Source organism: Pieris brassicae, chromosome 10, assembly GCF_905147105.1.
Source record: "Pieris brassicae chromosome 10, ilPieBrab1.1, whole genome shotgun sequence".
Lineage (NCBI taxonomy): Eukaryota > Metazoa > Arthropoda > Insecta > Lepidoptera > Pieridae > Pieris > Pieris brassicae.
The window spans coordinates 13619226-13646413 of record NC_059674.1 but is presented as its reverse complement, the minus strand read 5'-3'; the positions used below and the strand labels follow the sequence as shown (position 1 = coordinate 13646413).

At 32.1% G+C, this 27188-nt stretch overlaps 1 protein-coding gene across 5 annotated transcripts in view; it reads right to left on the bottom strand.

Moving 5' to 3' along the window:
- Positions 1-27188, bottom strand: part of LOC123715790 — a 121495-nt gene that overhangs the window by 9766 nt on the left and 84541 nt on the right. For 2 of the 5 annotated variants that reach the window (XM_045671094.1, XM_045671095.1), the window contains exons 2-7: positions 24485-24607; positions 13603-13773; positions 13078-13222; positions 9883-10010; positions 1849-2086; positions 687-827 (exon numbers count right to left, since the gene is read on the bottom strand). In XM_045671094.1, coding sequence (XP_045527050.1) covers positions 687-827; positions 1849-2086; positions 9883-10010; positions 13078-13222; positions 13603-13773; positions 24485-24607 — 946 coding nt within the window. Of the gene's footprint in view, positions 1-686; positions 828-1848; positions 2087-2929; positions 3210-4088; positions 4479-9882; positions 10011-13077; positions 13223-13602; positions 13774-18367; positions 18441-24484; positions 24608-27188 lie in introns of those variants that run through there. The other 3 variants (XM_045671096.1, XM_045671098.1, XM_045671097.1) reach the window with 3 other exon arrangements.

The following is a 27188-nucleotide window of genomic DNA, read 5'->3' as shown; positions in this document are numbered from 1 at the left end:
CTGGATTCAATTCCAAGCGATACCATTATTTCAACCCCACAAGACTGAAAATATGAAACAACCCTCAAAGTAACCCTGGTAATAAAAACTCGTTTCAATATTATAAAATGTATCAATCATGTAAAATTTACAGTTTACGATTACTACAGCATCATGTAACATGTATGCACATTGCACAATAATAGGCTCTCTCGTCACTTCAATGACTATTTTGTTATAATGGAGCTTTTAATATGAGTAGTTTGACCTACATTTTAATCATATAACAAACAGTTCCATGAGACGACAATTCAATTTGAAATCATTAATTCAGATAGGTAACACAATGCACATTTATGAACGTCAAAAAACAGAAATGTATATAAAATTCTTCTAATTTTATTCTCAAGGTTAAATCAAGGGCGTAGAACGGAAGAGAAGAACTGTCAATAAACTCTCCGCCACTCTTTTTAATCGCCAAGGTTTCGTTTTACACAAAGTTGTACGGAGCTGCAACCATTACACCATGTTCCACATGACATCTTAAGTAATTAATAATTATAAAATAAACAAAAACAAAGATTTCCTCTATCAGCAGGAGGCATGGTGAAATAGGAGCACACTACATTCTCGTGGGAACAACACGCAAATATGTAGTCGTACACTTTGTATAGTTGCAATGCATTTGATTAGTAGTGCCTTCTTACCTGCATTCAGGGTCCTCGCGACAGGTATGGGCAAGAGTATGGCAGGCAGGTAGCGGAGATCCCACTGGGGGCCGCTGGGCACACGATGGATGAAGCCGCTCTTGGGCGTTCATACAAGAGTCCTCTTTGTTGTCAGTTTTCCTATGAAAGAATGAAAAGAAAGAAACAGAACACGTTATTTTACATTATAAAAATGGATGTTTTGTTAAAAAATAATATATAATATAAATATATAATTTCTACATAACAGTAGGGCAGGTTGAGAAGATATTGCTTAAGATTGTTAGTGAATGTATAAAAAATTGAATCGTTAGTGAAAGTTATGTTTTTTAGAAAGTGATTAAAGAGGAAGAATGGCCTCTGGGGGATAAAAAACGTTGATCGAAGAAAATACTTTTTTTTAGGTAGCTTATATGTAGGCTTGCGTAGATTAGAGAATTACATTGTTCTTTACTGATTAATTCTCATACAATGAGGTAAGAATCTGATAAGTAGAAAGTACGGAAGTATTTCTCTCTCTTCTCGACAAAGTTATGTACTGCGTTATCTGCAGTTTAACGAAAACCTAAGTCTCAAGATGAAAGGTAAACTTTGTAAGCTTTATTCCCCGCAAGTCAATACAGTTCAATAATATTAATCAAAAAGTTATTCAATCACATTGTTTGACCACTTACTTCTCCAATAACATACGAACTTCTACCAACTTCTTAAGGGTAAATATCAGTTCGATTTAATTAGTTTTCGCAAGAAAATCTTGAACTTAATACAAATATGTGTAACTTTGACGCATATCGTTAATGTTTAACAGTAGCACTCAAAGACGTCTATTAAGTTTCCATTGTGTGTAGGTTATGATTTTACTATATATAGAGAATGGTATGTGTGAAGACAATTTTAAAATACAAACAAACATAACAACACAAAATAATAAGGGCCATACTCTGAATTTAAAAATGAAATGTAAATTTTTTCGTAGCCTTAGTTCATTTTGCTTCTGTGATCAAAGTTTAGGTAGGTTATATCTAAGATTTTACTTCAGTTAAAAAACAAAAAGTTGTAGTAAATTTCTTTTTAACATTAATATTTTAATTAGATGAGCTGAACGGTACTTTTATTTACGAATCAAAAATTACATAGGCTGACGAAATGTATGAAAACTTACTTGCACAAACAAAATGCGATTTCTGTATTCCAATGCACTCCTGGCTTGCGGTAGAAGTGCCTTAAAGCTCCCATGCACCCTTCCCGATCACAATCGGTTGAATGGCACTTCTGCAGTACCGGCGTTAGGGCTGCCACACATTCGGTGTCCTTAATACAAGTGTCCAGGGCTGTGTGACATGTTGATTGGAGAGCCGCCTTATCATCACCTGCTTTACCGTTTTCCTTTCCAATTCGCTCTGTAGGTGTATTACACGGTTTAGTATTCACAACGTCTTGTGTCGTTTCTTTTACCACTTATTTATGTTAACGCTAGTTTTTCTTATTTTAATTTATATTAAGTGTTTATTAATTTTACTTATCTATTATCCGTAGTAGTGTGTGATTAAACATTTTGTGTGCTGTGCCATACATGTTGATATTTGGGAGAAATTATAATGTTGTCAAAATAATTACTTATAGTAACGAAAATACGGTAAACTAAAAACAATATTTGGATCAGGTGATAATATAAATATAATATAGTGTTCAAACATTACTACATGCGATAGGTAATATTGTTTAAAAGTAATTTATAAATTGGTGGAATCATGAAATCGTGTTATATGATTTGCTTATGATCATGTGAAAAATCTTTTGATTGCAAGCAAAACTCGATATACCATGCTTATGTGTTGCCTTCAATCATTTTAATACCTTTTAACTTACCGGACTTATATTTAAAGGGGAATAATCGTTATCCATGAGTAGCTAGGATTGTTGCAAAGCTTCGCGGAGTTGTTTTAGAAGCGCTCGTATACAGTCGTATTTGGTCTGACTCGCTCTATGGTTTTAGTTCTACGCAAAGCTTTACCCGTACTACCTTACATCTACAAGACTAATCAGGTTCAGGAATGGTGGTAATGACATGAGTTCCTGTGCCAGTCCGTGTTGATGATGTTCTAACTGTACAAACTTCGCTAAATGTTGTTACGATATCTATGGTTAAGTATTTGTAAGTGTACCTCATTGTAATCATAACAATACCGTTGACTACTCTCCTTATACTAGTCTAGTTCTCTATCAGTGAACATAATACATACGGTTTTCATCAATATATCCTGGTCCGTAGACTGTCTTGGTTGCGTAAAGTGGGTCTTCGCTCCCCCCTGGCTCATGAGTCCACCGATGGTAATGCCCATGCGGTTTGTAGTGAGGGCTTGCGAATCGGTGTACGTGACTCATAATTTTGTCCGGGGCGATTAGGTTGCCATCTTGGGTAATCGACATACCGCCAATCCATGACGTCACACCTGTTGCGTTCCGATTTGCGTTTCGTCCGTCCGACATCAGCTTTACTGGAATTGAACCCGACTCGCTTAGCTGAGGTAAGCGTTGACCGAGCCATACCGCGAGACTCTAATGACTAAGGCGATCGCGTAGGGCCGGTCTGACATATAAAAAACCCCTACTAAATCAAAAACGACAAACAAACAACGATATCCAAAACGTATGATACAAAGGACAAAAATTAAAACCACGAACGATCAAATTTTGGATATATTAGCAAAGCTCTTTACGACTTTATAGAACTGTCGTCAAAGCAAATCTATGCCGCGCAGTAACCATAGAGATCGTAGAAATAGGAGATGCAGACATGCAACATGCTAATACTGAAATCTGGAAACACAAATTAGACTCTCAAAGCGGACGCGTTAATTGGATTAATTGGCTCATTCCATCCAGTTGAAAGTCTAAAGTGGTTTAAAATTAAGGAGTAGAGGAAAGTAGCAGTACCGAAAGCATGCGGGCATAAAGTAGGAGCGGGTTCATTTTTCCTGAGAGCAAAAATATTTCACTACGTATGTCTTTTATTTAAATGTATCAGACTAACTGATTTTTTTATTTAGGGACAATGTATAAAACACATTCCGTTTTTAAATACCTATTCTATAGAACAATGGTTCTCATAATGACCTACTACTAAACTTCATGAAACAATATTTGTGACAAGTTTATGTATATGATGTGTCGATTACGATGATTAAGTAAAATTACTTTATAGACGAATTTTTTGTGAATTCATACTCTACCCGCCTCGTACCGTACCTAGACTTTGTAAAAGCATAATTGCACAATGATTCGACGAATGGACTGCAGTGGTTCACTTGCGCTCCTACCTTACGAAGCATAGCGAAGCGTGCAGTGCAAGAGGCGACGGAATCCGATAGACACATAGAGAGAGGTGCGGCGGCGGATTACCGTGACGGGGCCGAGGGGGGCGCGGGGAGAGGAGGGCAGCGCGAAGCAGGCTTGCAGCGGCGGCACGCGTCATCAGCCTCGTGCCGTTCTCGGTGAGAAGCAGGATGGTACCGTCAGGAGCTGCGTACCGCGTCAGCGGTGGCGCTCTTGCCGCAGGCTTCCTCGGTTCGAACAGCGCCCTCACCGCCGGTGGACAATCGCCCCCAGCCGCCGCTGCCCCATAACCACGTTACCAACAACCACTGACCGCCCCCGTGCCGAGCCGCACTCAGAATACACTTAACGGATCGTGTGCTTGAATTATTGTTTCATTAATCTCCCTTAAGAGTATTCTTGTGAAAAGTTAGATAAGAGTAAGGATATTATACGCCGCCCCGACAATGCTCTATCAGTAGCAGGCGCAGACCATCACCGAAGGCCGAAGGTGTGAAGCCAAGAGTTGAGGTAACTGCGGGCATTTGTACGGTGTGTGAGGTCAGGAGTACACTAAAAAGAAGCTCAGTGTCCGTGAAACAAAAACGTTTACAGCCTTGTGTGGTAAATTAGTGATCTAACTTTATTCCTAGGCCTAGGCATCTAACAGTGTGGAAATTAATAGGCAGATAAAGTAAAGTAAACATGAACAGAACAAAAGGGTACAAAACAAAACTAATATAACACGTTGACAACTATTTTGTTTGAGTCTAGAACTCTTGAAGCTTTTGGTGAAGTGTATATGTTTGTGGTTTGTTCTTAGTTTCATTAGTTGTAATGTTATGCATTAAATATACAAAATAAAGGCACACAGTAATGCACTTAAATAATTCATATCATGTTTTGTTTAAACAGTGTAGGGAGTCTATGTTTGGGATCCCACAAGGCATTCGTCTTGGTCACGTTTTATTCACAACGAGTGAAACTGGTAAACCATTAATTGTTTGTGTACATTAGGTCACAAGTGTAGGTACCTAAGCATTGCCATTAAGTTAACACTTAAAGCTATATATCATAACTTTCTATTTTGAGTGAGATAATATTGTCGGGAGATTTATCAACCATTGAAATCCTTTCATAACAAAAATCGAGCGCGATGACATGCGATTCGCAGATTTTCAAGCAAATATTTGCTCGATAAAAATACCTTTCTATATATTTTATTTAGAATGTCGTTGTACTTGACAGGCATAACATTAAAGTTATGTTAAATAGAAGTATTGTTTATTTATAGTTATAGATTAGTTATAGATACAAGAGATTTAACCAATTGACAGCGATCTTCTCGAACTACTGTTTTTGATTTATTTAAGTTAAATAAATATTCTCACAATATATTACAATATAAGAATACAATTGAAGTTTTTTTATTACGCCATACATTACTAGTGACATCATTTGAGACATTTTTCAATTCCAAGTCCTGGAGTATAGGAGACAAATTGTCTAACAGTTGTGTACGTTCTCACGTACAAAACAACACGGACGATACTCATTGTTTTTCAGACGTTGTGACTTATAAGCCGTAATAACAGAGTTAAAAGTGTCCCCTTTAAGCTTAATAATAAAGTTTTAAATGCCAGTATCACTTATTTTTTATAGTCATATGTTCTTTAACTATCTAATATTAATAATTTTTAATAATTATTAATCAAAATATTAAATTCCTAAAAAAATAACACTTGGGGATGATGTAATATAAATAATAATAGCAAAAAGTGTCCCGTGACAGTGTCAGCTTCTTATAATAATAAAAATAATAATAATTTATTGTCTTATGCTTCCAACTGAGATTCTCACGGTATGAACAAATGAGCATTGAGGCTATTTTTCATGTGATCAATTTTCCTATTGCCCCTTCATAGAGATGAAGATATAATATATAGAAAACAGAGATTAAATAGATTACGCAACTAAAATAAAGGTTTCAGATCATTGATTGACTGATTATAATTGACGATTTTACTTACGTCGCTTTGTTTCCGATCAAAAACAATTACCAGAAATCGTACCATCGATTAATTACAACACTTAATGTGTAGACCAGCTTAATTTTCGTATTACCCTAATACTGAATATTGAGTATTGAACCGCTATAACCTCAATCAGGGGGCGAAAAATCGGTGTCAAAGTATTCTTCAAAAGGTTTACTTCTGTAGACCGAGCTCAAAGTGCCCTTAACACAAAGGAGGGCTGAATGGATTTCCGTCCCATTGTTTCTTTTGTATTGCTTTTTGATTTTTAGATTATTCGATTGATGTTATTCGTAGAGAATAATTGATAAGGTGATTAATCAAATTGAAAATCAAATCGTACATCCATTTAATGACATACAGCTGAAGAACTAAGGAATGGTTTAGTTATTTTAAAACCATTGGTGATATAACTCTGTTTCAGTTTTCTTTAATTATTTTTCCTTTTCTGGTTAGTGATCAGATTTTTTCTGATCTTGATTTAGGGTTGAGACGCGCTGAGTGTAATAATCTTGTGGAGATAAATGCTATTTATTATGTTATTGAAAAAAGGTAAAATTTGCCTGTTGAATATTTTATGTTCTTATTACAAATTGATTGGGTTGAAAAAAAGGTTTCTTTGATATATTTCGTACTATTTTATTTTTGTTAGCCCTCATCCTCTTTAGCGCTTCAGATGTTAAAGATAAAATTTTAAACAAAGTTATTCCCTTTATCAATTAAATTTCCTAAGTATTTAAAAATATGTTTACAGAGTTTTTACAAATATTTATTTTATTTCAAATCTTAAAACCAAAGATATCCTTATTTATTTGGGCAGATCTCAGCCATGTTCTTAGGCCTTCTGTACCGGACACATACGCCAAGTATAGAGACTAAAGGTAATATTTTTTTAAAGTTGAAACTTAACGTGAACTAAGAACTAATAACTAAAAGTATCTATTGACAAACAAATTACTTTCTTTCTTATGTGTACAAAAATTACGCATTGTATTCCTCTTTCTTCGAGAGCAAATTCCGTTTTCAATTTTAAAGATTACCGCGGGATTTAAATTACGGTTTCTATTTATATTTGAGGTAAGCCAACTAATCCTTCTCTCGGATTTCAAAGTTTCTCAAATAACGCCCTGCTTCAGTAATATTGCTTACTTCTGTGTGGATTTAATATTTACCTTCGAGGTTAATATTGTAATTACGTTATTATATATGAATATGTGGTGATTAAAAACCTATTCTATATGACAATTGTTATATTACAATTTCTAACCATTATATTATTTACATTACACAAAAACCGGGCCGGACCTACTGGCTTCGACTTAAGTTTGCGACTATCATCCCAGAGGTAGGTTCGAACCCCAGCTGTGCGGTTGGCGAAGGAAAACGTGAGGAAACCAGCATATCTTAGATTTAAAAAGTTAACGGCGTCTGTCAGGCACAGACGGCCGTCCACGTACTTGTCTATTAGAAAAAAAACAAGCGATCACGAGACCGATACAGAAATCTGAGGCCGTGACCAAAAAGGTTGTAGCCCTACTGGGGTGTTTTAATTTAGCTTAAATACCATTTGTGTATCATGTGTATGCACCATAAATCTTAAATACTTAAAGGGGCTTCTATATAAACATATTTCACGTACTTAGAACGTATATGAAGTTCTTACATAAAATTATATTTTATAATACATATTCACGTTAAATGGATCGAGTAAGACACGCCAAAATACTCCATTTACAGTAGTACGCAGAGTCATTAATTAATTTTATTAAAATACGTAGTTTAATAATTGTAACATATTTAAATAAATGTACAACTCAGAGAAAATAAATGGTTGCTAGTAGTGATTCTATGTACCATAGATAATTCTGTTTGTATCGGTTCATATGATACCACACATTTACTCATTGCAGTTGAAATTCAATTTCATTTCCTATAAGAACAAACAAAGGCGAGCCATCGATTTATGGAATTAAACGACTCGGTCTAGATTGAAAGTTGAAGCCGCTGGCTAGAAATCGACCACTTCGGATTAATACTTCCCTCGGGTAGACATTTTAAAGTTTTTCTATGTTTAAACGGTTTCTAATCAGACTTTAATAGTCACCTTAGCAACTGTTTTGGTATTATTTATCTGTTTTGGTAGACTTGCTGGTTAAGTCTTTTTTCTTACTCTCCAACATAATTTAATTTACTTTAATAAGTTGATGGCGTAACTCTGGTTTCAGAACGGTTTTGTATTATAAATTTCTGTAGAGGGGCTGGACTATAGACTTCCTAACATATTAGTTGGTGTACCCCCGTAACATTTTAACGACAAAAATCAATAAGTTGAATGTTTATCTTCAACTGATAAACTATTAAATTTTCTGTAGTTATTATAGGGTTATAATCAAGGTTTTTTTTATAGAACAGGAGCAAGGCTCACCTGATATAAAGTGATACTGCCCATGGACCCTCTCAATGCCATAGAGCTCACGAGTGCGTTGCCGGTCTTTTAAAATTAGTTATTTGACGGCCCCTAAGTCATTCAACTTATCGGTTCGGAAATACTTGATGTCAATTCGAAGTGGAACGAGCCATTTATTTCATACAAGTCTTGCCTCACTGTTCAGCCAAAAATATATTGCTTCAAAAACCTATTTCACATATATATTAATCATCATTGAAAAACTCTCATAACTATTTTTTTAATAACCTAATTACAAATACTTGCCATATCAATTGGTTTCGCTTACGATCCTAACTTTTTGAATAAAAAGATTCCAGGAGTAAAAACGTGTAGTAAATTGTTTATATAGATTTAGCCTTGTCTATTCATCAAAGTAACAGAATGAAGCAAGTGAGATTGAAATATGACGTATAGTAATGATTGCCATTAAATAATTTCTTTTAACGTGATGCCATGCGCAAAATTGCGTTAATTTAAGCGCAAATGACTGCGTCGATCGACAACACTTTACCCAGTATTTAGTATGACCAGTATCATGCTAACTTACATGTTTTGTTGCTGACTAAGAAATAAAACGTCTTGTTGTCACGCGACAAAAACCATTTTAATTGGTACTTTATTCTTGACTATGGAGAGGCATGCAAGGCCCGAATTGATTTATATAAGGACTTTATATTTGATTTTTTATAGTCTTAAGAATTATATTGCAACAACTATTGTGATAAGACATTGAGCCTTAATTTGAAACATTCTATCATTCTACAAAGTGGGGAAATTAACATGTGTTTTTCGAAAATAATGTTCTTGGTTTTCTTGAAAATGATAGTAATCTACATAATAAGGACTCAATCAAATCATATATTTAGGAACTGGTTTAATTGTTAGAACTGTCGCATTAACAATATAGAAATTGATAAAAATGCAGTGAAAATAAGTTCTAAAAAGCAGTAGCTCCGTAAAGATTTATGTTTCTGTAATTACGATATGAGTAGACTTTATATCAGATCTGTAGATGTAAATAACTGAAAACTTTTTTATAGAACAGGCAGGGGACTCAACCGGTGTTGAAGTGATACCTTCTCTAAATTGTGTGTGCCCATGGACACAGTTAAAGGGTCACGAGTACGTTGCCGACCTTTTAAGAATTGGTAGGCTCTTTTCTTGAAGGACCCTAACTCGAATTGGTTCAGAAATACTTCAGTGGGCAGTGGGCTCCACAAAGTGGTAGTCTTAAATTATTGTTCCGTAACCCTGCGGCGTTTAACACGTAATATTAAGCAGATTATAATATTGACACCTTGTATTGTCATCAGACAATTGTTACGTTTAAAATATTGGTATGGGTTCCGAAATATTATCTCACTCATCACATTGCGGAAAGCTAAGGGTGCGTACTCACCAACACACGGGTTGTGGTTTACAACAGCAAAGATGCGGTCACAACGTTTCTTCATGTGGGTGTTGGGGCAGATGCATCCGAAGAGAGGGGAAAGACGTAAACCTGCCCAGGCTTCACGGCAAGATTCCCTGGAATTTAATGATTCAGCTTTGCATAGGAATTATTATTGATACTTAGTTTTCATTTCTTTTGCCAAATGAATCAGTGGGTGAATTCTGATAAACGAAAGGTGAAATGACGGGCCCAACAAAAATGGCGTTAATGGCTCATTGTGAGTAGTAAACGCGGTCATTCCGTTCCAGCACAATAAGCACACGCGTTTCGTCTTTTGTTTTTTTTTTAATAAAATTATCGTCATAAGTGTTAGCGATAAAGTTATATAATAGCACTAAAAAGTATATTAGCTTTTATGAGACATTTGAGTAATTATCTTAAAATATTCTAAGCTAATCTGACCTCATTTAATTCACTTCGTGTCTGTGAAACTTTTGACATCTCAATCAATAGCATTACAAACGGAGAAACTAAGCGTGAAAATACAAATTAACCACCTCCTATTAGTATTTAGAAGTCTGTGATTATTGAGCCAGAATTTAAGGAACGAGAATTTTTAGTCAAAATATCAGTAAATATGATCAAATTACTCGTTCCTTTTTAGTATATTTAAGTGGTAATGAGAACATCATATTTCACTATAAATTTGCAATAGTGCTATTATACTAACTACATCGCGTTCAACCGACAGTCATAAATCGTTATTACGTCTTTTATTATGGGCATACACATACTGTGTGCTTGTAAAGGGGGTAGTTATGAGTTCAAGATATATATAATCTGTGCTTGTTACTGGCTGATATCGATAAACAAAACACGAGAAGTCTTATTAAGCGGGGTAAAGTGCCGTGTTTGTTACCTTAGTAACAATGGTAATTACATCTAAAAAAAATGGTAACGATAGTAAAAGACTCGGCTATATCTTTAGTGAAAGCGTAAATAGATCATCATGCTCAAATGTTATCAAATTTCAAAATTATAACTACAGGTCAAACTGATGACTTCACGTTTTTCAAGGAGGGTTAAAGGTACGTCACTTGACCCATCCGAAATAATTTAGAAGAACTCGGTTTAACTAAGATTACTTCCGACAAATAAATTCACAAACTTTATCTCTTTATATAATTTACGTATTTAAATTCAATAAAACGATAATTAGAAAGGTCTTCCAGTAAAAGGCTTCTCTTCTAAAAACGTTGTGAAGATTTGAAATCGTTAATTCATTTTAATAACTATTTCAGAAGGACTTGCTTAAATGAGAACATAAATTGGAAGACAAGAAGTACCATAATAGATGTCTATCAAGACTACAGTCAGGTTAACAATCACCTCCTTACCGACAAAATTGCGTAACATCTCTTAATTGATCCGCTATCAACCAACTATTATCTTTTTGTTATCATTCCTATATTATATTTTTGGTCAACTGCCTAAATTTTTACCATAAATAAAATTGTATATCGTGTATCCATGACATTTCAAGTTGCCTACTACAAATAATTGTAGTAATCTTAATTTAACAAATATAGGTATAATGCAATACAGCCGCCATCTTGTGAAACTTGAGGTTTGGTTAAAATTCATTTAAAGTAAAAAATATGTAATCGTTAGCTTACTATTTAGAAGCGTTTATGGCTATGGGGGATAGAATACACATAAATAACTTTTACGCGTCAAAGTAACTATTATATCATACACATATACATACTTTGGGGTTGACATATTTTGGGTTTAGACACTTTAATAAGAGAACTTTTACGTGGTTTTTTTTTCTAAATTGAAGTAGACAATTGTTTTTGTTATTTTTAATCCTACCTCTAATTATTGAAGTCGTAATGTAACTGAAAAAATCATCTCTTGTAATCCTAAATATTATGTACCTACATTAACTAAAATACTCATTTGTACGTATCAATAAGAATTTATGGTTATGTAAAAAGATAAATCATAGACCATCATATTTTGGCTTTCGGCGCTTGTTTTAAATGCTGAATGGCCACTTCAGGCTTTAGCCTCTATTGCGACTACATTAAAATATAAATAATATTTCATGGTCGTACTCTAATTAAAATATCTTTTACTTTCAAAAGGAAAATATATTAGCTCATATTGTTTCGGTTTGAATAATTGATATAGTTCAAGATATACATTTATAAAAAACTTCTAAGAAATCTAAAGATTGGTTTGGCAATTCTTTGAAAGTTACATTAACTTATGATTGATCGAACTTAAACCATAACGTAGGCTAAGTTCGAAATTCAAAAACCTTTGGCATTTGCCGCCTTATTGGTTACGAAAAATTATGTGGGAGTTCGAACTGTCAAAGTTATTCGAAATATCAGCGGTTTTGCAAGTTTGACAATAAATTTATTCTAACAAGATTTCATTACTTCAATATGTACTTAAAAAGATATATGTTTGAATTAATTCATCTGAATTCATGGAAAATCATCTACTTATGTAAAATTTGGTACATTTTTATGTTTTTGGACTCTAAAAAAGAAACGCGTATACTGTACATATACCTACAGGACTAGTGTAGGTGGAACATTGTAATCTCTTGATAATCTTGTCTTGGTATTACAATAATTTGTTCGTAGTTGAGTTAATAATATATATTATAACATCCAAAAAATATCACGCTTTCACTTATTAAAGGAGTTCTATACATACAACATATATAGTAATATTAAATTAACCAAACAATACAGTTTAACTAAAGTTATTAGTTAAATAAAACTTCGAATTCTTCGCGATTTTAACGGATTGAATAGTGCTTATCTGAGCTGAGCCGGTAGTGGGCTGATCAGTTTTAGAGAAAGCGTTGTTAGGTGCCTACATCGAACCTAATTCGCTGTTTTGCTGATTACTTTGTTTTTGTATTATATGTTATAATTGTATTTTTTAATTTCTTTTTTTAAACACTTATTTTTACTTCAATTGTCATACATTTTAGATCAAAGATTATATAAAATATGCAGTAGATTAAGTACAATGTATGATGTGGTAAGCTTTAATAAATAAATAAATAAAACATTTTTTCTTATAGGCAAAACTTAATTAGTACAAAAAAAGTAAAGTATATAAATAGGCTTTGGGTGTACCTTAAATATTCTAAATGTATAGAATAAGAGTGGATACCTATCCTCCATACGACATTCTCCATCCCTGGCCTTGCAGGCGTTCTTGAACCGGTCAAAGAGGACCGAGCATGGTTTTTCATTGTGGCAGACACTCAGTGCATAGGTGCAGGTTGGTAAAGTTTCCACTGGGTATGGGTCTTTCTCTGAAACAATTTGTTAAATTTTCATGATCTTTATAAATTGTTGTAATTAATTAAGATCGCTTCTTTATAGAAAACGTATTTGATATCCTATCTCTAGATAAATATCAACGATATGTATCTATTTTTACAAAACTATTAAATATACCACCATAAATTAATTAAATTAAGTAATTTTACTTAGTCAGAGACCACTTAACGGTTAGTTATATGATTATTTAATTTGCTATTCGAATTAGAAGTTAAATTATAGATATACAATCATTTTTATGCGGCTGAAATTTGTCGAAAGTTATTTTTTTAAATAACTTTTCATATATTAATTTATTATCTACAATTCAATGTTTTGCGTACATATTCCCTTAATTTATTTTAAATCTTACCCTTCTTCATAACAAAAACGCAGGGATGGTCAAACAGAAAGTCGCGGAAAGAGTTACATTCAGGATCAACGTTCGGTTCTCGACAGAGGCAGGTCGGCTTGAAGAACGGAAAGGCTTGCAGAGTCCTCAGTGCAGCTTGGCATTTCGTCACGGTAACGGTAGAGCAGGCAACTGAAAGAAATTATTTATTTAAACATACAAATAAAGCAATTTCATTAAATTTACGTAACTCGATGTTTTGAGTGCTTTCGTAGTCAGCCACTGCCTGAAAATTAAGTCTTTTGAAACGCGACTCACCCGAAATATGCTGATTAATAAAATAAACCCCCAATAAGGACGAAACTGCACACTACGTATCATTGGCTTTTTAAAGTTACATATGGTCAGGTTCCTACTATAACTGTTAACTTATGCAGAACCTGGGAATTCAAGCTAAGCCACAGAAACCTAGATAACCTTTTATTTTATTAACGTAAACAATTTTTACCCAACCAAAAGCTAATCAAAATTATTAGAATTAATCCATGTTGAATAAAAGTAAGTTGAGTAGAAATCGAACATCATTTCCCAGTCACGACGAACTTGGTCATTACATTCTGTTTTTGTTAGAACTCGTTACAGAATGTAAGATGACGAATTTTTTCCTTTTCCCTTTCTGACCCTTGAAATTAGGAAATGTATTCGAACAAAGATTCCATTGATTTTCCTTAATGCCTTGTAACTTTTTACAGGGTAAATGAAAATAAATTGTCTTAGATTTAAGCACGTATGATGCTGCGGTAGAAATATTTGAATACTCATTAATTTAGTAGATTGCCCAATAGAATTGTGAATCATAAGTGTGTTTCAATTATCCTTATTATGCAAAATCTATCTCAATCGGTATAATTACAATATATAGTCAAATGAGGTATAACTTAGTTAAATGTATTTAATATTATGACGATTAAGCAACTATTTGTTTATAGCAGCTGTATCATTTAAAAAAAAACAGACACCACTACACGCAATACTCATCGAGCGAGTTTGTATATCTTGCCGAAGACGCGTTCAAATTATTTGAAGAAGTCTATTAAGTATGAGGGTGTGCAATTATTTAATCAATTATCGTTTAAAATTCGTGATATTAGCGCGTTTAACCAGTTCAAAAGGACAATAAAGATACATATCAGAATGAGCCTAGTAGACAGAAGTTGGGAGGGCTGATATATTTAATATATGTTTTTTTTATATGTATATAATTTAAGTTAGCAGTAGGAGTACGAAATAAATAAATAATGAACATGATTTAGTGTATTTGTATTAAAATAAAACGAACCATTGTTATGTAGAATTTTTTTTAGATTGATGTTGTCATAACATGTGATTGTGTTCACGGATAGATTTAACATAGTATTCATTCGTTTCCTATAAAGGTGAATACAGATTATTAATCATTGTTTTAGATTAGAGTAGTAATATTAACTGTTTAGTTCCGATGTTTCAGTTTCAATAAATTGTATGGACCTAATAATGTATATATAGGTATCTTATTAAAAACAATGTATTAATATTATTTTACTGTTATAACTAACGGTCCGTGTTTGGTTTACCTTCATATAACTGAAGGAGATGAACGGATACTATAGTCGATTTTTAATGTAATAACTAAAATAGATTTGGAAAGTTCGTAATGTCATTACTTATTCTCACTTATGTACTGAAATTACCTTAGGTACCCGAGTAGACCTTCTTGTCACTTATATTTACGCTTCCCTTAGTAAGACTGACATTTATTTTGGCGAAATTTAAAAATAAAAGTTTGATAAAGTAGTAAAAGTAACGAATACTTCTTAATTAAATTTAACAACCTGTTTTCGTACAAATAATAAACAGTTTTCATTACAGTCTTGTTAGCTTAAAAATGTATTTTTTAATCATTTTGAAATAAAATTTCTTATTTATAAGCATTTTTGTTTATTTACCATTACTCACTAAACGAGATGATACAACTGAAGTGTCAATTGCAACCTAAATCAATCTCAATTGTGAGTTTGTACACACGACCTTAAGCTAGAAAATCACAAGCATAAGTATAACAAATCTCCCCCCCCCACTACTCACTCCTCTTTCCAGGTGGCAAAAGTTCCATACAAATCCATCCCTATATTATACAAGAGACTAAACAGCTTTCTCCAAGAAATAAAGCATAAAAAATGAGGGAGAGTCAAATTGCTTTAAAAATGGACAACTAAATCCATCTATTCTTGCCATAATGGGCTTCAATGACCCGTCGCGAGTCGCTGTCATATTGACAAGGGTTGTACATTATCGATGTTAATGCTCAAAAATTCCCTCTTAGTAACCCTAATTTGCCTCTGGCGGGCACAAAAATTTACCTATTCATACATAATAGTTGAAAATATACTTCATAACCGTAACGGTTTTATGGTGTTTTGGTATGCAAGTAAAATATTCATTTACACTTTATTGAACAAGAAAAATAATATATTAAGAATAAAATTAGGAAAACGGTGCAACGGCCTCACTACTGAGCGATCTGTTCCAGGCCCTAATTAAAGTAAAAAAATAATTGTAAAGTGTGTGCAATTTAATTAATAATACAAAAATAAATTCAAAAAATCAATGACATATTAAGATAGACAAATGACAATAAAAAAAATCAAATGTAATAAATATAAAGACATATATTACATACCCAACAATTTTTAAGACACCCGATAGTGTAATAATTAAATACAGGTACAAAAAGGTTCGGTTCGTTGGTCGTTCACCATAGTAAATAAATATTTATAAAGAAAAGCTGTTTGTTTAGCTTTATAAATTACCAATAAACAATAATTATTGTTAATCGGCTTTATAATCCTCAACAAATTTTAACCTTTGTGTATTAATTATATGAATGCTCAGCTATACCTAATTTGAATTTATTAAGAACATATTCAAATTTGGAACGCCTTTTTAACCTAAAAGCGATTGAAGAACGTAAACGTTATCCGAACTTTTTTAATTCTTGTATTTTACATCCTACAATTTAAGATCCACTTAGGCGGTACATATTCTTGAATGCCATAATTCTATAAGCGTGATGAAATGGCATACACGCAACACGGCCAACTTTAAATGGAACACCTACAAACAGTTTGAAATGTGCTTTTTAATATTTTTCAAGTGAGTATGGCACATTAACTTTTACCGTATTTTTAACGACTACAGTTATTCAAACAGTTTTGTCTTGTTTGTCTTATGTAGGGCATGTAATTAATAATATAACAAGTCTCCATTTAGCTAAGTACCAAAACAAGAATGCACTATATGATCTGTTTAATAGATAATTGATAATTTGGACAGTCAATAATAGTTGGGATGGAAGTCCAGCTGTATATGTCTGCCGAAGCTCGACTTTTGCGTAGTCCTTTTGAGTAGTTTATAAACAAATTGCGTTCCAGTCATCAGGTCGAATTACAACATTTTATCCTTATATACTGAACAGAAGTCTATGTAGATATTGAGCACTACGCCGTAAATTATATAGCGATTTCAAATTAAGAATATATTATTCATATATGTTATGGAAATATAAAAAGCGTCAAACCTACATAATTATAGTACATTTCAAAAAGAAAGGAATAAACATTGATATGCCTCATAATAATTACAAGTTAATTGGATAGCTAAAAATGCTTTTTAATGTGCTAATTTCTCTTAAGCATGCCGTGTACGTAATTTTAACTATATATAAAACATACCACATATATATAAAAGTGTAATTTAATTGATATATAGTCTTAGAAGGTAGACATTAGTTTGCTAATGACACAATCTTATTAACTGAATAAATATATAGACTAAACAAACAACATAAGAGTTATTATTTCTGCAACTATTATTTTATAATTACTTAATTATTTTCGCAAGGATCTTAACACTGAAATATACGCATTATTACATAACATACATACATATTAGAAGTTATTATTACCTTTTTAAAAAATCGTTTTGTAACACAGGCTTGATACATTTTATTAGGTAACATATCGAGATCTTTCTCGGGTACCACCCCAACAAAGTAATGAAAGTCGATACATTTCATTAGCGTTGTATGTTATACGGTGTAGTATCTCTGGGGAGATTGTTTTTTATTTCCGCGGAAGGTTCATTACATTAATTACAATTTGTGATAGTCTATGTCATGCCCTATGAGTTTTCCTTGCGAAAATAATTTAGTAATTTTAAAATAAAGGTTCCAGAAATATTTACTCTTCTGCTTTATGCTTACTTTATATATTTATTAAGTTATTAAGATTGTGTCATTAGCACACTAATGTCTACCTTCTAAGACCATAAATCAAGTAAAATTACTACGCTTTTACATAATCATCTGTGATTGTAGTCAAAATTACGTACACGGCATTCTTAAGCCAAATTAGTACATTCAAAAGTATTTTAAGCTAACCGATTAACTTATTATGGAATTCGAATATAATTAAATTAAAAAAGTAGTAAAGAATAGAAAAAGAAAGAAAAGAACTACAAAAGTACAACAAACTTAAACAATAACTCAAATAAAACTAAACTAAATCTTAAAATTTATTTATATGAATAAAGAATGGACTATTCCACTAAATCGTATTTATCACAACTTTTTTTTAATACCCTAATTGGACATCTTATTTCAGAGTGTTTCCCAAAGCAGAAAAACAAAACATTTCACATAACTCTAAAAACAAAATCTAAACCCAAAATAATATTTAAGAAAACTCACCCTTTACGAAGTTACAAAATAAATCCAAAATTTGATATAGCCCAACAATACAATCTATAAATCAATAACGTCCAATACACGGAATCACCGTCTGAGTCTATCTTTTTCCAATATTTTTATTATAAAATATACTTGTTGAACTTAATGAAATATCTTTTATATACTAAAGTCTAAATCTTGTTAAAATAATTGCTTATAAAACATATAGAATTGCAATATTTTTAAAGTTAGTTTCCAGCTCCATCTCTCTCTTTTGTACCTATTGGCTCAAAGCTTTCAAAACTCGAATGTCGAGCAAATTATTTGCAAACAATACTTGACCATACATAAACTGGAATAAACTTGCTAACAACACAATAAGTCAAAATTCAAATAGTTTTCGAGTTGAGGCAGAATCCTGCCTTCACAATGGCATTGTTCCATTGTTATATCAAGTTCATGGTCGTAGTTATAATTCTTTCGACATAGTTAGTAGTTAAATTCATTACGTTTCGCGTAATTGGGCACAAGTTGAAATATTTGTTCAAAATTTGTTTTTTTGGTTTAAGGAATATCTTTTGTGTAAGGGTCTACACTTTTAATGTCACCTTAGAACGCTGGACGTTTGGAAATTAATAATAAAATAATATAGTAGTTACATATAAAAATATAACTGCAATTTAATAAAGTAATTGACATAATGGTGTTATGTAGTGTCGATCCCCTCATTATTTAGCTCAAACTTCCAGAGAAGGAAAACAAATCGCAAATTACATAATCGCTCTAACCGGAAATCAAAACTAATATCGCCAGCGTCATAATTACATAGTCTATAAGTCTCATATAATATTGAAACAGTTTTGGTGAAATTTGAAAGTACCAGATACATTCGTAACATTTCTGTTTAATATTAAAGAAAATGTTATATTTAAGATTAAAAAATTGGGAATTTGAATCAAAGTACTCGTATAACATTAATTAATGATGTTTCTCTGGAGATTTTCTTTTCTAATTGTAGAAACATTTTAACGAGCGAGTCTTGTGAGGGCAAAATTATTTACTGAATAACTTAAAACCTTTGTTAATGGTACTAATTTTTGTCGATATTTATTTTAGTATAAATGAGGATACATGATTCTTTAGGATCTTAGCAGGCTTATACATACAAATATAATAAATAGAGAGCTTAAATAGATTTTTATTGACATAGACTTTACAGAAGAATTGTATAAATCAGTATGTGAATTTAATTTTAGACACCAATTTTTTGATATATAACTTTAATATTAATTATTTAATTACTATTTTAAATATACTGGCCATCCATTAATTCACCCAACGGTAGGCCTTTTTGACGTTAACCACATTCTTATAAACAAAAGTATATTAACAAAATTCTCTCAGCTCTCATATTTTAACTAACCTGAAACTACACCTTTTAAACCTGTCAAACTACGGCTTTAGTTTAATATGTGACAGGTTTTACTTAGGCACTTGAATTATAGTCAATATTATTGCATCAAACATTTTACTGTATGTAAAATGAAATAAACAAATTTATCCTTCCTTTCTTTCTTGAAATGATTTAATGTTAATTATATAATTACTGTTGTTAAGCCATTGTGCACGGAAAAAGATAGGCGATTAGCCTTTTTCTAAATAATTGGAAAATAAAATTTGCAATGAGATTTAGGTTACAAATAAGTACGAATGTTGCCACATTTACCATTATTATTAATTGAATATTCATTATTAATGGAATATATAGTAACGTACAAAATTAATCAGTTATTTAGACTGCATTATTTACTTACTTGATAACTATTATTCGTACACTTACTGTATATACAGCTAAATATATTTTGGCAATTATTTTTGAGATAGTAGAGCACATATTGTAAGGAATCTTGTTTGTCAACAAGTGAGAGCTTTTGTTAAGCCAAAACTATTATGCATGAGCCCACATTCTGGATACAACCACGAACCCCTTTCAAAATAGTTCCGGCTGTCTATAACACTGTAGTTCAAGTAATACTATGGACACAGGTTAACAATTAAATATTATATATTGTGAAAATTTGAATGCATATTAAAAAGAAATCTGTATTTTATTTCATATTGTCTTTGGTCACCTTTTCAACAAAACTTATAATATATCTTTCCATATATGTTTGTTATTGAATTATGTAAATAATGCCGCGTTAATATTTGTTTATTTTATGTGTTATAAAAAGAATGAACCAACGGCTGATAGCAAATATAACTTTTTTGTTCAACATTTAATCATATTAATATTGTTGTTAATTATTAAGCATAGAAGAAGAAGAGAATAGAAGAGTGTAATTGTTAGGATAAATACCTAATCTTACACTTTATTAGATAAAATTTATTTATTATTAACGCACTTTTGTCGCATGAATTTCGATTATATGATTATACCATATCTAAGAGTTAAAGTACAGCGAACAATTTGTACTTTCTATTTAAACACTTAAATAATGTGCTAAGTGCAATCGTAGCCAAGCTATATAAGTATTTCAAAAAATCATGTATACCTTATATGCGATCAAGATTTAAAAGAACGGCAGAGAGTTTATCTCCAGTTCTTCTCGTCCGTTCTACGCCCTCCCTTGACTTGAGAACTGGTAGTAAATGTAAAATTGGAAGTATTTCTTTATTGACGTTCATCACGACGATGATTTTTGAACTGTTATTTAAACGTATAGTGTTCGCGGGAACTAAAAATTTGACAATATTAATTTATGTTGCGTTCACTTCGGTGAAATTGCGTCCATCGAGAGATTCATCCCTTGTATAAAGATAATATAGCAGAACACTGTCTGAGGATCTCGTAAAATATAGAGGGAGACGAATGCCCAACCGTCGACAGCCTTTTCAGCTTAGACATTGTATAAAATAAACGCTTGTGAGAAACAAAGATGGTGTTTTTAAGTCCTTTAATTACTATATATAAGTTAAGTTTTCTTGCTGAGCGTTTTATTCGTGCGGCCATCTATATATATATTGTTGTGATTGTCTTGCTAAAACTCAAGAGCTGTACTGATTTGGCAAATAATTTGGACATATTTGTGGAAGATCAGGGAAGGTTTATCGTTAAACATAAATAATTAGTAAAAAATGATTGTCTCTTGCTTGTCGATAATTATAGATTCTCCTACTCCTACCCTATGGTCTGTTTCAAAAATTTTGATACAAATATACGTAGGTATGATACACAGTCCACCGGGCTATCTGGTAAATATATAAAATACAATATAAGGAAACTGTATATAATCCACCCCAATTTTTTTATTTTCGTCATAAAAACCCAAAAAATACTGGACCGATTTGAAAAATCTTTTACTAATATAATCCAACATTACTTTCAAGTAACTTAAGATTATTATTTCTTAAATATTAATTTGTCTAGCGGTGCCAAACCGTAACAGGTTTCTCGTTATGAATTCTTCCATGTGACCATTTTGCTCGGGACTTCAGCAATCCATACGAATAATAAAATGTAATACAAAATATACCTCATATGCTTTCCATATTTGGGACGTTTAACCAAAGGATGTCAAATCAAGTTCAAAACATGATATCATAAAAGTCATAATTGTTTCTCAAACGCACAGACAATAGAGGTCAAAATTCAAATGATATTTTTTTTTGATATAATATATGCACCAATGTATGCAACTCATCTTCGACACATTCTCAACCGGGTGAGTCCGACATGCGCTTGGAAATTGGGACACTTTATTTTTCAAATTTATTTAATATAAAAACGTCCTATGAAAACAAGGTGGTCATTGTGAGATTTTCTCAAAATAAACAAGTTGATAAAGTAATATATACGTATGCTTTTAGGTATAGTTCTAATGACTATGACTGAAGGCATAAATAAATTGAGAACAACAACCTCATAAACCACATAAATCACAGTAAAACTCACAAAGTCGATCATTCTTTTAATTTGGGTGACTAAGCTTGCCCTCCTGACCTCCTTACGGTCTATTGTTATATTTCCTTGACCGCTTCAACCTTATTACTAGGCAATAAGGTCGAAAAAACTAACCATTGTTAAACCTCTTTTGTTATACGGTGTATTAATATTTTCACACCTGTATTGTTCTTTAGAATATGTTAAAAAATATAAAAGCTCATTCTGAATGTTTCTGTTCGTATAAAGCTCCGTTTTTGTGATTGTGCTAATTAGTGTGCTTCAAAAAGCTCAAATTTAGATTAGATTTTGGCCTTTTGGGATTAATGATCTATATAAATTAAGATTTCATTCTCTCAAGGATACCACCCTATCACATGAAATGTGCTTAACCGAAACAACTACTTATTTTAATTATCCTAATCTGGTTATTGTACCTACCTACGATGTTGGTACCTTCCGGAACATACTTTTATGTCCTAGTTTGAAGCAATTTTTTGTTAATATCGTGCTGGAGTATACTGTAGATATATATATCGTTCACATAACCGATGATGAAGCACAAATTCCGACTAGTAGTTGAAGTAGTATTTCTGATCAATACTTAATAGGACAGCAAACAGTACAGTAAAAGTGTAATAAAGTAAAAAAAAAGCAATCTTCACAGACATACAACATTTCATAGGTAAACTGCCGAATTTAAGTCATCTCTTTCTGTCAGCTTATCAATATACCTATATGTCCTTTTATATATGTAATTGTCAAGGTTTTATTACTTTCGTAGTTTATATTTTTATTTATTTGTTTGCATAGAAAAATGTTCCTACATAAAAGGAACATTTTATATAGGAATATTATAGACACTATTTGCTTTTCTGGAATAAAAACTTAGCTACTAAATTTCCATATTTTTTCTCCATACATCCTCAGAGTTCAAGGAATAAACAAAAACTATTCGAATTGGTCAGCCGTCTTAAAGTTTTGCACTTAGAAACATATGTTGCGATTCATTTTTATTTATTATGTAACACAGCATTCATTCATTCTTTCTTCAATAGAAATATTAGGTGAAGATCTTTTCACAAAAACCTAGGTTATAAATGGAGTTTGCTAGATATTATCTCAAGATCCCCTGAGCTTGAAAGCTCAAATACAATAACGAGACAGACACATCCATTTAGTGTTTCTTTAATATCTTGTAAAAATATAGCATTTTCTATCACCCTTGGAATTCTATGATCTAAGGGTGTTTCTTTTTCTTCTTTAAGAAAAGGGCAAAAATTTACGTAAATATTGCAATTGGGCTGAGTAGATGAACTGTAAATAACGTCGTAGGATGTACATATATCATATACATACTTATGTCTTTAGATCAATACTTTGTTATAAAAATATATTATGTTTGAAATATTAATTATCAGAGTTACCGACAGTGTAGTAATAATTACCTGACAACTCCAACAATTAAGTGCTTCTGTGGCTCAAAAGAAAAAGCTATCTTTTACCCACATTAGATGAAATGTGAAAATTTTACTAACGGTTATATTATTAAACCGTGAAATTACAATAACTAATGATAGAACAACAATAGCGTCCCGTAAAGCTAATTTAAGCGATCGATCAACGAAGCTTATTCCTCGCGCCTTTGCCTAATTTTATTTGTGTTATTCGTCACGATTAGTCTGAAGATTGATGTCCACTTAAAGACACCGATTTCAATGTGCAAGTTGGTTAACAGCCTTATTGAACTAATGGTGATCTCGCATCAAATTGTGAGAATAAATGCCATTAAATTTGCTAACAAGAAAAATTAATAAGGATAAAGGCCTTACCGCTGAGTGACTTATCCTGTATGTCAAATCTATAATCTATACCTAAAATAAGCTTTGTGAGCGTAAATCTGTCAGTTTTGCAATACCTGACATACCTCTTTAAAATGTTATGGAATACATTTGTTCTTCTTGTTTCTGTTCATTAGCTTGTGCATCATCTTCATCGTCAATGGCCAGTATCAGTTTCAAATGAAACCTGTACTAAAACGCATTTTGTTCCATTGGCAGATATTAGTATTATATATTTATTCTTGATTATAAAATTTTAAGTTATTCCTAGTTTATCATTACTTAGCGTAATATTATTTCTTATAAACCCGCCTTTATTAACTAAACACGTAATGAGTGAATATAATTACGTACCGAGTTCGGATCCACAGACGCGCGGTATTATTTCCAAAATGGCGGAGCAGGAGGCATCTTCGAAGCAGAGTTGTCGCGCCAGTAAACAGTTGAGTATCGCCATGGTACCTTTTATACCCGGCCCTGAAAAAAAATTATTAATTTTAAAACATCATATTATTAAATCCATATTATTTCTATTTTTTAAGATTGAAATTTGCGACGAACTTAGGGAGAATAAATTTAATCAAATTATTTTGGTAACCATTTCAATCGTTGCTTGTTTAAGTTTCAGTCGGTATAATAGTTATGTTAAAATATTTATATAAACAAAAATATTTACCAAATCTATTACGAAGTAATAATAAATAGTACTGCTATTAATCAAATTTGACAGCCTTTTATGGAAAGATAAATGTTTACGCGTCGTAGCTACTGGTACGTACACTCACGTACTATAAGCTTAAAAATTAATAGATGAAGTATTTGGAATATTTAGATAATTTTCCAAATACTTACAATAGTTAACAAACTTAACGATTGTTGTAACTTACGGCCGTACTCTGAGTAATTGATAAAGAGATCAATACTAATTGAACCATTTAGTAAAAACGCAAACTCAAAATTATTTCTTAACTAATTGGGCAACTAATTTCGAAAACGCTTTGTAAGTAACATATCTCTAACGGTTATAGACAATTTAATACAATATAACAGAATGTATAATAATTAACCGACAAATTATCGTCTATTATCTATGTACTTGTATCGTGTATCAATACGTTAATTTACAATAATGTGTGTTTCAAGGATAGTAAGGTCAGACGGGCGATTAGACGTAGTAGAAGGTAATTAAGGTATACTTGAATAAGTAACATACGTGAGCCTAATAAGAAACTATTGATTAATATTGATTTCTTGCTTTGGTAATTGTCTTACAACTTACAAAAACGTAACGTGATACTTCTGATAAAACCTTTTGATTCAACTGAAAATATACATACAATAAACTATCAATACTTCATTATCGAATAATTATAATAAAATAACATGCAGTTGCTGCGCCGAAGTTTTTATTCCCCTTGGAAAAGGGACGGGGTTCAATATGGGATGGTACTTGTGTGGACATGTTTGCCTCGTCTCCTTCGTACAAACAAGAAAGCAAGATAGCTCTGCAGCTGCAGAGCATGCAAACAATAAAAAACGGCACAAATATAAGAGTCTTTCCTCCAACTTTGATTTTGTTCCCTTTGGAGTAGAGACTCTTGGCCCGTGGGGTTCAAGTGCACAGGCGCTTATTAAAGATTTAAGTTTGCGCCTGGTAGATAGTACCGGTGACCTTAGAGCTGGTGGTTTCCTAGCTCAACGAATAAGTAGCGCAATACAGCGAAGTACGGACAGCGACGTTGGAAGTACCAAAACACTTGTAATATAAATAATTACGTAAATTGAACAAACACTGAACAGTTAGACAAATCAACTTATAAAAAAACAAGTTTTAGTGCCGTAATTCGTAACATATGCGTATCTATGGTTGAGTTTGATTCGAAATTTAAATAACGATTTTTTTAGATGTGTTATATTATGTGAGTGACATTGACATTTCTTATGATTTCAGTTTGCTTTTATTTTTATCAATGTGAATACATCTGTACAAATCAAAATATAGTGCTAAGAGCGAAAGGCGATGGTGGTGGATCAGTTTGAATATTTTTTTAAATTTATGCCGTGAACTCTGACGAAGGTTTTTATAGAAATAATATTTAAAAAAAACTTCAGTTTTGTTTAGTACTTAGGTTTCTATACCAGAAAGCGGACATTCTGTGGGGCATGTGATGGCACAATGTGGAGCATAGCAAAATTCTATATGTAGCTACCAAAAAGGTAGACTAAGTAAAAATCATGTCAACAATTGAAATATATATTTGTTCCTTAAAATAAATATCGATTCATAACCTAAACTTAACAATTACCTGGACTGAAAATAGCGGACTTGACTATTTCACGAAAGGATCAATAGTCGTAGGCTTGTTTCTAATTTGATACATTTATTTTCGGTTTACCGAAAATAAAAGCCTTTAAGTTTTTTCTGGATTTCGTGATGTAACGTTTGATCTAAGCGCGTTCGAATTGAAATGTTTATAAGTCATTTAATATAATTAATAAAACTGATTTTAAAAAATTGTATGTATTTAAAGGAACTTTCCCACCTATAATTAAAATATTATTCCTCAAAATTAAAATTAAGCTTTTCATTAGCATTCCCGTAAAGTGTAAATGATTTTTCTTTGATTTTACTTTACTCTTGTTCCTAAGGTATGTCTAGTACAAAATAATAGATCCACTTGCCTATTGAAATAATCAAGAAAACAAATACAGTAATTTAAGTCATTAATCAAATATAGTGCTTGTTTTAATCTCACCCATTACGATCTAAAAAAATGTATACGTGTGCAGCGCAGTGAAATACGATGTTCAAATTTAACAAAACAATGTTAAGTCAAGCGAATGTAAAGACCTTGCGGATGGCAGTTAACAAGGGTTGTACAGGTACTGGCATTCGAAATTTGAATTTGTTCTAAAGAACTTAAATTAACTTGGTACATGCAGGTTCAATAGGTACTCGTACTTATACTTTTAAACTGACTCAAAGGGGGATCTACGTTGAGTTGTATTTAAATGTTACTAGTTCGTTGAGCTTATTTTACAATATTTTGTGCATGGT